This window comes from Balaenoptera physalus (assembly GCF_965194825.1).
Source record: "Balaenoptera physalus genome assembly, chromosome: 3".
Taxonomy (NCBI): domain Eukaryota; kingdom Metazoa; phylum Chordata; class Mammalia; order Artiodactyla; family Balaenopteridae; genus Balaenoptera; species Balaenoptera physalus.
The window spans coordinates 13,366,548-13,378,051 of NC_138890.1; the positions used below are offsets into that span (position 1 = coordinate 13,366,548).

The 11,504-nt window shown below is 62.8% G+C and overlaps 1 protein-coding gene across 2 annotated transcripts; it reads right to left on the reverse strand.

Annotated features, from left to right (window-relative positions):
• Positions 1-101: 101 nt before the first annotated feature.
• On the reverse strand, positions 102-8,355 carry COMP (cartilage oligomeric matrix protein). 2 transcript variants are annotated; one of them, XM_082455449.1, is made up of 19 exons: positions 7,768-8,355; positions 7,453-7,538; positions 6,986-7,037; positions 6,380-6,549; positions 5,539-5,676; positions 5,171-5,245; positions 4,917-5,075; positions 4,723-4,827; positions 4,527-4,634; positions 4,167-4,326; positions 3,505-3,623; positions 3,243-3,295; positions 2,961-3,142; positions 2,568-2,746; positions 2,392-2,440; positions 1,993-2,189; positions 1,323-1,495; positions 564-703; positions 102-480 (listed from the first exon to the last, which is right to left on the reverse strand). In XM_082455449.1, exons 1-19 carry the CDS (start codon positions 7,844-7,846, stop codon positions 434-436), a joined length of 2,271 nt encoding a protein of 756 aa, XP_082311575.1. In that variant the 5' UTR covers positions 7,847-8,355; the 3' UTR covers positions 102-433. The 2 variants fall into 2 exon arrangements, with proteins under 2 accessions (XP_082311575.1, XP_082311576.1); XM_082455450.1 differs by having other exon boundaries at positions 8,254-8,317.
• Positions 8,356-11,504: the final 3,149 nt, after the last annotated feature.

The window sequence follows — 11,504 nt, forward strand, 5'->3', positions numbered from 1 at the left end:
CACACAGGGGCCACACACACACACACAAACACACACACATGGACACGCAGGCGTGAGCCCCTCACACACACACCCCAGGATCCTGGGGCAGACGCCCCAGGCGAGTGAGTGGGATGCAGCAGGGCCGGACACTCCTAGTCAGGCTCCTAGGGCCCCAGCCAGTCACGGGGGGAGTTAGTGGCACGCCCCCAACTCTCCCAAGGCCTGAGTTTGGGGCCCCTGGCCTCCCCTCAGAGGCTCGACCCTGCCACCTCCCCGCGGCAGAGACCACAACCAGCTGCTCCGCCACACACACACTTTATTTGGTCCTCTCTGAGCCCCTCTCCCTCCCCACCAGGCCAGCTGCCTCTTGGGGCCGGGTGCTGATGGCCTTCCACAGTGAGGGCAGCTGTGAGGGTGGCCGTCATCCAGTGGCGGGTCCCCACCTGTGTCCCTAGGCCTGCAGCAGCCTCTGGACCTCGTAGTCCTCGGGGATGGTGTCTGTGGAGAGAGGGTGAGCAGGTGAGAGGGGGGTGAGGCTGGGCGGTAAGGACTCCCCACCTTCCCCAACAGGGTCCTCTTACCATTGCAGCGGTAGCGCAGGTTGGCCCAGATGATGTTCTCCTGGGAGAAGCAGAAGACTCCCAAGCGGCCTCCCCGCATGGTCGTGTCCAGGACCACATTGCTGTCCGCCACCAGCTCCGGGCCCTCGTAGAACCTCACTCTGCGGGGAAGGAAGGGACTGTGATTCGGGGCCCTGGGCCAGGTGCCGCCTCCCCTCTCAGAGCTTCAGCGTCCTGCCCCATGAGCTAGGCCCCCTCCTCTCTAGGAGAGGGGGCCATATGTCTCCCTGCCTGGGCCATGCTCAGGGCAGAGGGGGCTCCTGACCTGAGCCTCAGTTTCCCTGTGTGAGAGGATGGACATCTAGGGCCCTGCACACAGTAGGTGCTAAGCATAGTGCCTGGACTTCCTGGCAGCGCAGAGTGGGGACTGAGAAACCGGGAGTGAGTGAGACCCCACCTACTGCTGTGTGCAGAGTCCAGAACCACCGGACCCTTGAGCCCAGACCACCCAAGCTGGCCCCGCCTTTCCTGAGTCCAGGCTCCCCCCTTGTCCCACCTCTCCTCTGGCCCTGCCCCCTGAGCAGCTCCCTGCACGGCCTGGCCCTTCCCCCTGTCCTGGGTTGGGTATCATGCCCCAGGGCCAGACAGTATTTCTAACTGCCTGTATTATTCCCATTTTACAGATAAGGGGACCGAGGCCCCCTGAAGCACTCCCCCCTTCCCTCAAGAGCCAGGATAGAGCAGGGCCTCCGGGCCCCCTGGCAGAGGGCGGGTTCCCACCTGATGTAGCCCACTTGGGGCCGGTGCTGCAGGAACCAGCGGTAGGACGTCTTGTCCTTCCAGCCCACGTTGCGGGGGTCCTTCCACAGCAGCCGCACCTGTGACTCTGTGTCCCCCGTGTGCCACAGTGCATTCCGAAGCTGCTCCCCAGGGCCTGTGGAGGACTTCACGGCCTGCCACGCCGGAGAACAGGGGAGCGGGGGTCAGAGACCACACAGGCCACCAGAGCCCCCAGACAGGCAAGGAGCTGTGAGTCATAGAGGAGTGGTGGGGGCCCCCAGTATGCCTGGATGGGAGACCCACGAGGAAGCCTTGGGGGCCACGTGGAGCTTTGCAGGCAGGCTGTAGGGGCAGCAATGGTTTGTGGGATAAACTCGAGTCTAGAGGACTTGGGGAATTCTAGGGTTTCAGTGAAATACTGGGGTCTATGGGGCCTGCAGGAGGATTTGGAACCTGAGGGAAAGTTTGGGGCTCTGTGAGAGGGCTTTGGGGCCCACAGAAAGATTGGGGGATCCCGGGGGAGTGTTTGAGGGCCTGTGGGAGGAACTAGGTAGAAAGACTTCGAGGTCCATAGAATGAGGCTGGGGGCTGTAAGGCTTTGGGGATTTGTGGGAGGGTTTGGGGCCTCCGAGTTGGCACTCAGACCCAGAGTTCAGGTCGGGCCCAGCACCTTGAGCTGGATGCCAGGCTCCGCCACTGCACGGAAGGGGTTTGCCTGCCAGTATGTCTGCTCCATCTGCTTCCACATGACCACGTAGAAGCTGGAGCTGTCCTGGTAGCCAAAGATGAAACCCGCATAGTCGTCATCCGTGACCGTGTTCACGTGGAACGTGCCTTCAAAGTCCACGCCATTGAAGGCCGTGTAACCTGGGGAGAGGAAGGGACGCTAGCCCCTGCCGCACCAGGGCCCAGATCCGCCCCCGGCCCCGCCCCTCCAGAGTCCAGAACGCCCGACCCCTGAGCCCAGACCACCCAACCTGGCCCCGCCTTTCCTGAGTCCAGGCCCGCCCCGCCCCACCTCTCCTCTAGCCCCGCCCCCTGCACGGCCTGGCCCCTCCCCATGTCTCACCCACACCCAGGCCAGGGTCGCTGTTCATCGTCTGCACAATCTCCATCCCCTGGTGGGGTTCAAAGGAAGAAAGGCCTCAGGCCAGCCGTGTGTGCCCTCGGCTCCCCGCCCCTAGCTTAGGACCCGCTGTGGCGGTCCTGGGCTCCCCCCACCTCCCGCCTGGGCCCCGCCCCCACCTGGTTGAGCACCACCCAGTTAGGGTCTATCTGCGCGTCGCCTTCGGGGTCCAGCACGACCGTCTGGAAGGCCCGGAAGTCGGTGAGGGTGACCTCAGCGTTCTCCGGACACACATCGATCTTGTCCACCACCTTGTCTGCATCAAAGTCCCCCTGGCACACGTCGCCCACGCCGTCCCCTGAGAGGAGATGGGAGGCCCCCCCACCGTAGTAGAATCAGCTCCAGGCCCCGCCCCAGGCCTGGCCACGCCCACACAGGCTACCAGCCCTGCCCACACCGTGTCTCCAGCTCCGCTCACACATGCCACTGGCCCCACCATGCCCACCCCAAATCTCACCCTAGTGGCTCCACACTAGCCCCGCCCCCACCACAGGCCCTGCACCCTGCCTTACGGTCCACGTCTTCCTGGCCCGGGTTGGGCACCAGGCGGCAGTTGTCCCGACTGTCGGGGACCCCATCGTTGTCATCATCGTCGTCGCAGGCGTCACCCTGGCCATCGTGGTCTGAGTCCTGCTGGGCGCTGTTGGGCACTGTGGGGCAGTTGTCCCGCGAGTCCTGGTGCCCATCCCCATCCCTAGAGTGGGTGGGTGGGGCAGAGACAATGAGACCCCAGAAAGCTGGATCAAGGGCTGCCCACCCTGGGTCCCCACCTCAGCCCCAGATGTCCTCCTTACTGGTCTTGGTCGCTGTCACAAGCATCTCCCACAAAGTCGTGGTCCACATCCCTCTGGGGGCGGGGGAAGGATGTAGGTGTCCATAATCAGGGCAGAAGAATTCAGAAGCCTCCCGCCCACCCCCAGTTCCAGAGCCAAGGTCCTTCCTGACGCGGAGGAACACCCCCGCCCCCCAGGCTGCTCGGACTGGTCTGGAGTCTTGTTAATCAGCCTGGGGCTCCCCCCAGGGGTCTGACCCAGCTGGGGTCTGGCCTGCCCTCACCTGGTCTGCGTTGCTCTTCTGAGGACAGTTGTCACAGGCATCCCCTACACCATCGCCATCACTGTCCTTCTGGTCTGAGTTGGGCACCCTGGGGCAGTTGTCTACCGTGTTGCGGATCCCTGCGGGAAGCAGAAGGACAGAACGGGATCCCAAGATTGGCACGGGGCCAGGCTGACTTCAGCAGGGCAGGTGCAGACCTGGGGCTAGCTTGGGACAGAGTCCCACCGCAACTTTGGCTCCCAATAACTACAAAGTTAAACCAAGTATTCGTGCCCAGCCGCCAGCCTCCTAGAGACTAAATGAATGGACGGCGGTGAGGGGACTAGCTCTGCGAATGCACCACCTCGAGTCTCTGCCCAGATGTAAAAATGGTACCTCCTCGGCCCTAAACCCCAGGCTCACGTCTCTGTCCACTTATTTCCTCCCTGCAGCATCTAACACAGGGACCACCTTCCCCTCCTCCAAAAGTTCCTTCCTTTTCTCCTCGGCATCATATCCCAGCTTGCATTTTGCTGCCCGCCGGAGCATGGTCCACGGTCCCTGGAGGCCTAGGCGAGCATACCCGCTCCGGCTTCCAAGGGAGGCCGAGCCCCGCCCCCAGCCAAGCCTCGCCCCTTGGTGCCAGCCCTTCCCTCTCCCCGCCCCCCTGCCACAGAGCTCACGGTCGCCGTCTGTGTCGTCGTCGCAGGCGTCGCCTCGGCCGTCGTTATCTGTGTCCTTCTGATCGTCGTTCTTCTGGGACCGGCAGTTGTCGCACGCATCGCCCCACTTGTCGCCGTCCGCATTGCGCTGGTCTGGGTTCCGCACCAGCGGGCAGTTGTCCTAGAGGTCAGGGCCGGTTGGGAGTAGTCAGGCCTAGAGAGGCAAATGTCACTCCCCAGACTGTCCATCTCCGAGGCCCCGCCTCCTCTGCAGGGAACCCCCTAACCCTCTGGGACCCGCGGGATCAGCCTCTAAGGCCACACCCCTCACTCGAGCCAAGACCCCATCTAGTCTCGCCTAGGCCCCCGCTTTTGCCCCACCTTCTCGTTGAGGACGCCGTCCCCGTCGGCATCCGGGTCGCAGGCGTCTCCGATGCCGTCGCGATCCACGTCCTCCTGCCCTGAGTTGGGCACCGTCACGCAGTTGTCCTAGGGGTGGGCGCGGCGGGCATGAGGGGCGCTGCCAGGGAGCCCCGCCCACCCTCATACCAGGCTACGCCCTCCAGACCCCGCCCACCTTTCGGCACTGGCGCTCTGAGCAGCGCAGCTTCTCGTCGGGAAAGCCGTCCAAGTCTGTGTCGCTGCCGCAGAAGAGCCCGTTGCCAGCCCAGCCGACGCCGCACTGCGGGTGGGGGGAGTGAGTGGGTGCTCCGGCGCGGCCCCACCCCCGGACCCTCATCGTACGCCCCTCCTTGGCCCGCTCGCACTCACCACGCAAGATCGCGACCCATCACGCTCCAGGACGCAGTCGGCCTTCTCGTGGCACGGGCTGGGCGTGCCGTCGGGGCAGAAGCGCTGTGCGCGCCGACGGCAGCCTGATGCCTGGTCTCCCACGAAGCCGGGCTGGCACGGGCCGCACTGGAAGGAGCCCTGAGCCCGGGCCACAGGAGGTCAGCCCCCGCCGCCCGGCACTTCGCGTCCCATCCTCCATCTCTCAGCCCTTCCCCTCTCCTCCCAGGCCTTACCGGGGTATTGACGCATACGGAGTTGGGGACGCAGTTATGCTGCCCGGTCTCACACTCGTTAATGTCCGTGCAAACCTGGGTGGGAGGGAGGGCAGAGGTCACTGCTCGCACGCAGATACCCCCAGACCTCCCACCCGGTTCACGTCTCCTCTGAATCCTTCCTCTCCCCTACATCTTGCCTCCAACCCCGACCATCCCTGACGTGGACCCTTAACTTCCTCTATTCCCCAGACTCCGGTCCCTATGCCCTCCCGCTGGAGCGAGGCAGGAAAAGGCTGCGAGGCTGGAGGTCGAGTTTACTCAACAGAATGCCCCCCACCCCAAAATGCTCCTCTTGGCTCCCCACCCCAACCCCCCACGGCCCTCACCTGCTTGTTGGCCTTGGCGAAGGCCAGCCCCACGCCCTCGTGGGTGGGGCCGCTGTACCCCGGCGGGCAAGCCTCGCAGCGGAAGCCCGGACTGGTGTTGATGCAGCGGACGTGGGGGAAGCAGGGATGGGCGTTGCACTGGGGGAGGAAGGGCCCCGGAGGGTCAGAGGACGGAGGTGTAGCTGGGCCTCCCCGAGAGAGGCGCCTCAGGGCTTATTGGGCTTGTACTTGTAAAGTTCAAGGCAAGGGCGATCAGCTAGCTCTTGGGGGCTGGGGAGTGCCATGTGGGGCAGAGGCCACTGTCCCAGGGGTCACAGGCGGCTTAGCCTTGACGTGGGAAGGGGCAAGACCAGGCGGGGAACAGGGCGTGCCTGAGGGGATCTGTTCCTGGGACCCGGTGGGCTGGGTGCTCATGGGCGGGGGAAGACATTTTGAGGGCGGGTGTCCCCAGAGGAGGCGGGAAGTGGTCGTCGGGGCATGCGTGCCCGGCGGTGAGGAGGCTGTCGGGGCGGAAGCCCCCCGGTGGTGGAAGGGTGGCTGGGGTCGGCGGCTCCCGGCCGTGAGGGGGCTCGTTGAGGCGGACCACTCCCGGCGGTAGGGGAGTCGTCGGGGCGGACGTCGCCGGCTACGGAGGAAGTCATCGGGATGGGCGTCCCAGGTGGAGAGGGGCGTGGTAGCGGTGGGTGTCCCCCGGCGGTGGGGAGGTCGTCTGCACCTGCGCCCCTGGAGATGAGGGGGCTCTCCGGGAGAGCACCCCCAGCGGATGAGGAGTTCGTCGGGGCGGTGGGGAGCTGTGGGGTCACGCGTTGGGGGATCGTCGGGGCGGTGGTGGCGGACGCACCTCGTTGACATCGGCGCAGTGCGAGCCGTTGCCGGTGAAGCCTGCGGGGCAGGGTCCGCAGCGCGCACCGCTTGCTGTCTCGGTACAAGCCACGCCGGGGAAGCAGAAGCCGGGCGCGCACTGGCTTAGGGGCCTCACGCTCAGGCTGTGGGTGCGCGCGGGTTGCATCCCTGCGGGGGGTGGGGCGGGAATGGTTAGGGTCACGCCCAGGGGTGGAGCCGGGGTGGGGGGGTTGGCCCCCTGAGGGCGTGGTGAGATCCTGGCTGTTCTGCGACCCCGCCTCGTACTGAGCGCTCTGCCCGCCAGGTCTCTCCAGTATCTGGATCTCTGCGCCCGGCCGTTTTTTGCTTCTCCCTCCTCGACTCTCCACCTCCCAGCATCTCTCGCATGGTTTCTGGCCCTTTGGGGGTCTCCCCCTCCCATAGTCTCTGTCTCCCCTTCCTGTTTCTCTCTCTCCATCCCTCATCCAATCTCTCCATCTCTGTCAGCCTCCATCTTCTCCTCTGCCTCTTTTCCTCCCGGTCTGTCCTTCGCTCTCTCTCTCTGTCTCCCCATCTCTTCTCGCTCCCCCCGCCTCCCAGTCTCTGCCGCCCCAGCTGCGCTCACCGCACGCGTCACACTCCATCACCGTGTTTTTCAGAAACGTCATCTCCTTGACCTTTGGTGCAAGGGGGATGGGGTGTGGTCAGCGGGTCCATCCCTCTCCTCCCCCGTCGGGTCTCCCGTCTCCCTCTCTCAAAACTCCCTTCCCTCAGACCCACCCACTCGGCCCGGGCCCCCTCCCCACGGACTCCCTACCCCGAGATCCCTACTCTCCCAGCCCCTCTCTTCCTTCCCTGGGATTCCCTTCCCCCCTCACGGATCCCTACCCCTCTCCCGCGGAACCCCCTGTCCCTGGGACCCCTCTTTTTCCTCTTTTCCGTAACTCTGGGCTCTCTTCACCTCCACCAGGATCCCCTTCTCCGGTCCTCCTCCCACTCCCCCACACTTCCCCACCTCCGAGACCCCCTTCCCCTCTTCCAAGCCTCTCAGTGCCAACCCGGCACCCCCGTCCCCCCAACCCCGGCAGGCACCTGCTGCCGCAGCAGTTCCCGCACATCCTGCAGCGCCGCGTTGGTCTCCTGCAGTTGGCGGAGCATCTGCGGCCCCAGGTCTGCACCTGCGCTGACAGGGGGCGCTGGTGGGGCGTCGGGGACCGGAGACCCCCATCAACACCCCTCACACCGCCGCCGCAGGGACCCCTGACGCCCACCCCATTTCTTGAGCCTCTGCCCCGCTGCCTGCTTTCTCCGCCCCGTACGCCCCGGCGAACAGTCCCCGACTCCCAAGAAGCCGCGACCCCAGGCCTCCCGCGAGTCCTGTCCGTTTGGGGGTCAGGGGCGGCTTACCCAGCGGGATCTGCCCCTGGCCCGATGCGCCGAGGGCAGCCAAGGTGAGCAAGAGAACGCGGGCGGCGGTGAGGACCATGACGGCGGCGGGGAGCTGGACAGCGTCTCGCTCTCTGCCGCCCACGAGGCTCGCGCTGCCTATTTATGCCGGCGGCGCGGCCGGCCCCGGGGACGGCCCTCGGCGGCCCTGCCCAGCGTCCAGCCTCAAGGTAAACAGACGGCGCTGGCCTCCGCGTTCAAGGCCCCGCCCAGCGCGGCTGAACCCGGATCCGGCGGGGAAACTGAGTCACGGGGGGGCTTGTGCCGGGGTTGGTGGGGCGGGGAATCAAGCGGGACCGCCCTCCAGCCTTCTCATTCGCTTATCTGAGTGATGGTTGCGTGCCAAGACTCGGGCATAGCTGGGAACGAAGTGATCCCCCCACAGTGGCTCCCCTCAGCTCACACTTGGGGAAACTGAGTCAAGAGTGGCTAAAGATTAGGACTCACCTCCTCCCCCAGCCCCTTTCTGATCTCTCTCTGCGGTTCTCTGGCTGGTGAGTAGGGGAGGGGGGCAGCCTGGTCGCCCAGGGACCGGAGCCCACTCAGTCTCCCAATCTGTGCACTGGGCTGTGTGTGTGTCCCTCCCCAGCAGGAGGGTGAGCAAATTAAAGGGCTCTGGCTGGAGGAGAGCTGAGCGGAGGAGGCCCTGTGCTTCTGTTTGTCGAGACTTTGCCGTACCATCCGAGCTCCGGTCCAGCTCTGTGGGAACAGCCTGTAATAAAAATAGAAATTACTGCTAATCAGGAAAATCCTCCCAGCCCAGCCATGCTCTTAAGCTACAAAACACCTCTGTTTTCTGGAGTTAACCCTCTTTGCCCCTACCCTCCAGCGTTTGCAGCCTCTATTCTATAGGCAGGGAAACTGAGGACCAGAGAGGGGAAGTGACTAGCCTAGGGCCACTGCGAGGGGCAAGGATGAAGCCAAGGTAGGTTCATTGCCAGATTTGTTCTCATGGGAGGTTGCAGAGAAGTCACTGAGGGCTTCCTGGAGGAGGTGGCAAGGAAACCTAAAGGAAAGGAGGACTCAGATCAGCAGAGACAAAAAGGTGAGGACAGTTCTGGCAGAGGGAAGCATGTGGAGCTTGGAGGTGGGGAAATTTCAGGCACATTCATTACTCTCAAACATGCATTGAGAACCTACTGTGTGCCATGTCCTGTGCAGGACGCTGGGGACACAGAGTGAACAAGCCAGACTGGGCCCCTCCCTCGTGGGGAACCCAGGTTGGTGGGGAAGCAGCTACATGTAATCATCCCAAGGGGCCAGGACTGTGGTGGGGGATGCACAGGCAGCAGTGGGAGCTCCAAGAAGGTGCCTGACCCAGCTTGGGGTGGCAGGGGGAATCTGGGCAGGCTTCTTAGAGGAGGAGGGAACACCGAGCTAGGACCAGGAAGGTGAGGAGGCCGTGGCCAGATAAAGAGATGGTGGAAAGGCATTCCAGGTAGAGGAACAGCATGTGCAAAGGCCCTGAGGCAAAAATGAGCCTGGTCTGATGGACAGTTTGATTTCAGGGTAGAGAAATCTTGGGGCTCAGGAGAAGCAATACCAGTGGGGCAGGGCTTTTACTGTCTTCTGAGGGCAATGGGGAGCCACAGAGGGTGAGTGAGGAGTGGTGGGTCTGGTGGGGAGGCTGGGTAGGAACAGCCGATCCCAGCCTGGGCACTTCCAGTGAAGTGCCACAGGCCCGTGCCCTGATGCCTGTGGCAGGGCCATGAGCTCACCTCCTGTTTTCCTTGGCGTCCAGCACACCTGGGGGCCACTCCCGGCTGGTGCTGGAATTCTTGGGAAAACCACGGCTCCAGCAAGGGCTGTGGGCTTGCGTGTGCCTCATGCAGCTGGGACAAGGGCACATGGAAGCCAGGCCCCCACCACAGGCTTGGCATGGGGCTGCGGCTTGGACACACGTGGCCTTGTTCACGGCCCGGCTATGAGGAGATGCGGGGAAGGACATTCTAGGCAGAGGGAATGGCAAAGGCAGAGGCCCTTAAGATGCCCCAGTCTGCAGATCAGACAACAGAGGCCTGGAGACATGGGCAATCTGGTTTCATGCTCCTGCCTCCTGGATCCTGTCGGCCCTGAAATCCCCCTTCCAGGCAGCAACCCCCTCCTCCCATGCACACCTCGGCAGCCTCACATTACACAATAACTCACTCTGAGTGTCCTTCCGGCCTTTGTACCTGCTGCCCCCCACCATCCTGAACACCTTCCTCCATCGTCCAAGGTCTGGCTCTGGTGCCCCCTCCTTCAGGAAGACCTCCCTGCTCTTCTTGGGCAGGGCTTAGGGGCTGGTGCCTGTGTGACATTCTTCTAGGATGCCTGACAGAATATTTCTGGCAGAGAAAGTTGGGATGGCCTCACCAGGGGGACTGGAAATGTCTGTGTTTTGTTCTGTTCCTCCTACCCTGGGGGCCACTGGGCCTGCAAAGAGCACCTGCCATGATTAGTGTAACATTGTTATTATTCCTTATAATTAATGTAACGTAATTACTATTAATAATAGTAACCCCTGCTACCACTGTACTTTAGGACAGACTCAGGAGCCACATGGCCTGGGTTCGAATGTCAGCCGGGCATAGCCTTGCTGTGTGACCTAAGGCAAGTTGCTTGACTTCTCTGTGCCTCGGTTTCCTCACCTCGAAAGTGGGAGTGATCACTGTTGAGAGGATTGAATGAGCTAACCCGTGCCCCATGTCTGCCTCCTGTGTTAGCCTCATTATATAATCTGTAATTTATACACTATGTCCACTTATACCTCAGATCGTTCTTATTCACATTTCCCTCAGAGTGGGCATGAGACAGCTCAAGGTCACACAGCCAGCATTAAAACAGGAGAAGGCAGGACCCCTAAGGCCTTCATACCACCCACTGTCTGCCCTTGGCCACAGATTCCAGACGAGAAATGCTAGCCCAGGCCCATCATTAGCTGTGAAGACTCTGGCCTGGAGCCTCCTGGGACCTCCTGGCCTGAGCCCTTGGCTGGAGCCCCAAACAGCCCCCCTTCCCATGATGCTGGACCCAGTGGTTCCAGGAACCTGGCCAGGCTGGGGCAGAGGGGCTAATGCCTGTGTGAAGGGGCCCCTGAGCCCTTCCTGGCAGAGTCCTGCTGGGCCAGGAGACATGTGGGTGCCCCCAGCTCCCCCAGCCGCCTCTCCTTGTGAATCCAGAGAGAAAGTATGTCGGGAAGGCAGCCGCCCTGCCCTGGGCGGGCCCGGCCACAGGCCCAGGGTCTGGGGAATTCATTAGAGCAGCAAGGGAGGCCACTTAGCCACTGCTGCATCCGCAGCTGAGGAGCCTGACCCAGCCTGCCTTGGATGGCCCGACTGGACCCATCTCTCCAGAAGGACCAAGTGATGGGAAGAGGGGCAGGGGGACAGATAGGGTGCCATCTGGGCACTGGGGTCTGGCAGACCCACCCTGACTTGCTCTGTGAATTTCAGCAAGCCCTGCCTCCCCTCCCACTCTCCATTTGCCCCGGCTCTATTGTCATTCTGTCTCAGGCTCTCCAAAAGGTATGATAAAGAAAGAAGAAAATAACAATAAATATAGTGACTACAATTTTATTGAGCAAGTGCCAAATGCTCGAAACCTTGCCACATCACTTTTGTGGGTTTTCCTTTTTTGCCCACTCTCCCCGCAGCCTCAGGAGGCAGGAACTCATCATCATGGGAGGCAGCAGGACACCGCCATGAAGGTCTTGGTCT

What these genes read in the sequence shown, in the direction of transcription:
- COMP (XM_082455449.1), bottom strand. Translation starts at nt 7,846, where the DNA reads ATGGTCCTCACCGCCGCCCGCGTTCTCTTGCTCACCTTGGCTGCCCTC. An exon ending in ACTGCGCCGATGTCAACGAG is followed by an intron (nt 5,677 to 6,379) that starts GTGCGTCCGCCA and finishes TTCCTCCCCCAG; the next exon opens with TGCAACGCCCATCCCTGCTT. An exon ending in CGACGACACAGACGGCGACC is followed by an intron (nt 3,624 to 4,166) that starts GTGAGCTCTGTG and finishes TGCTTCCCGCAG; the next exon opens with GGATCCGCAACACGGTAGAC.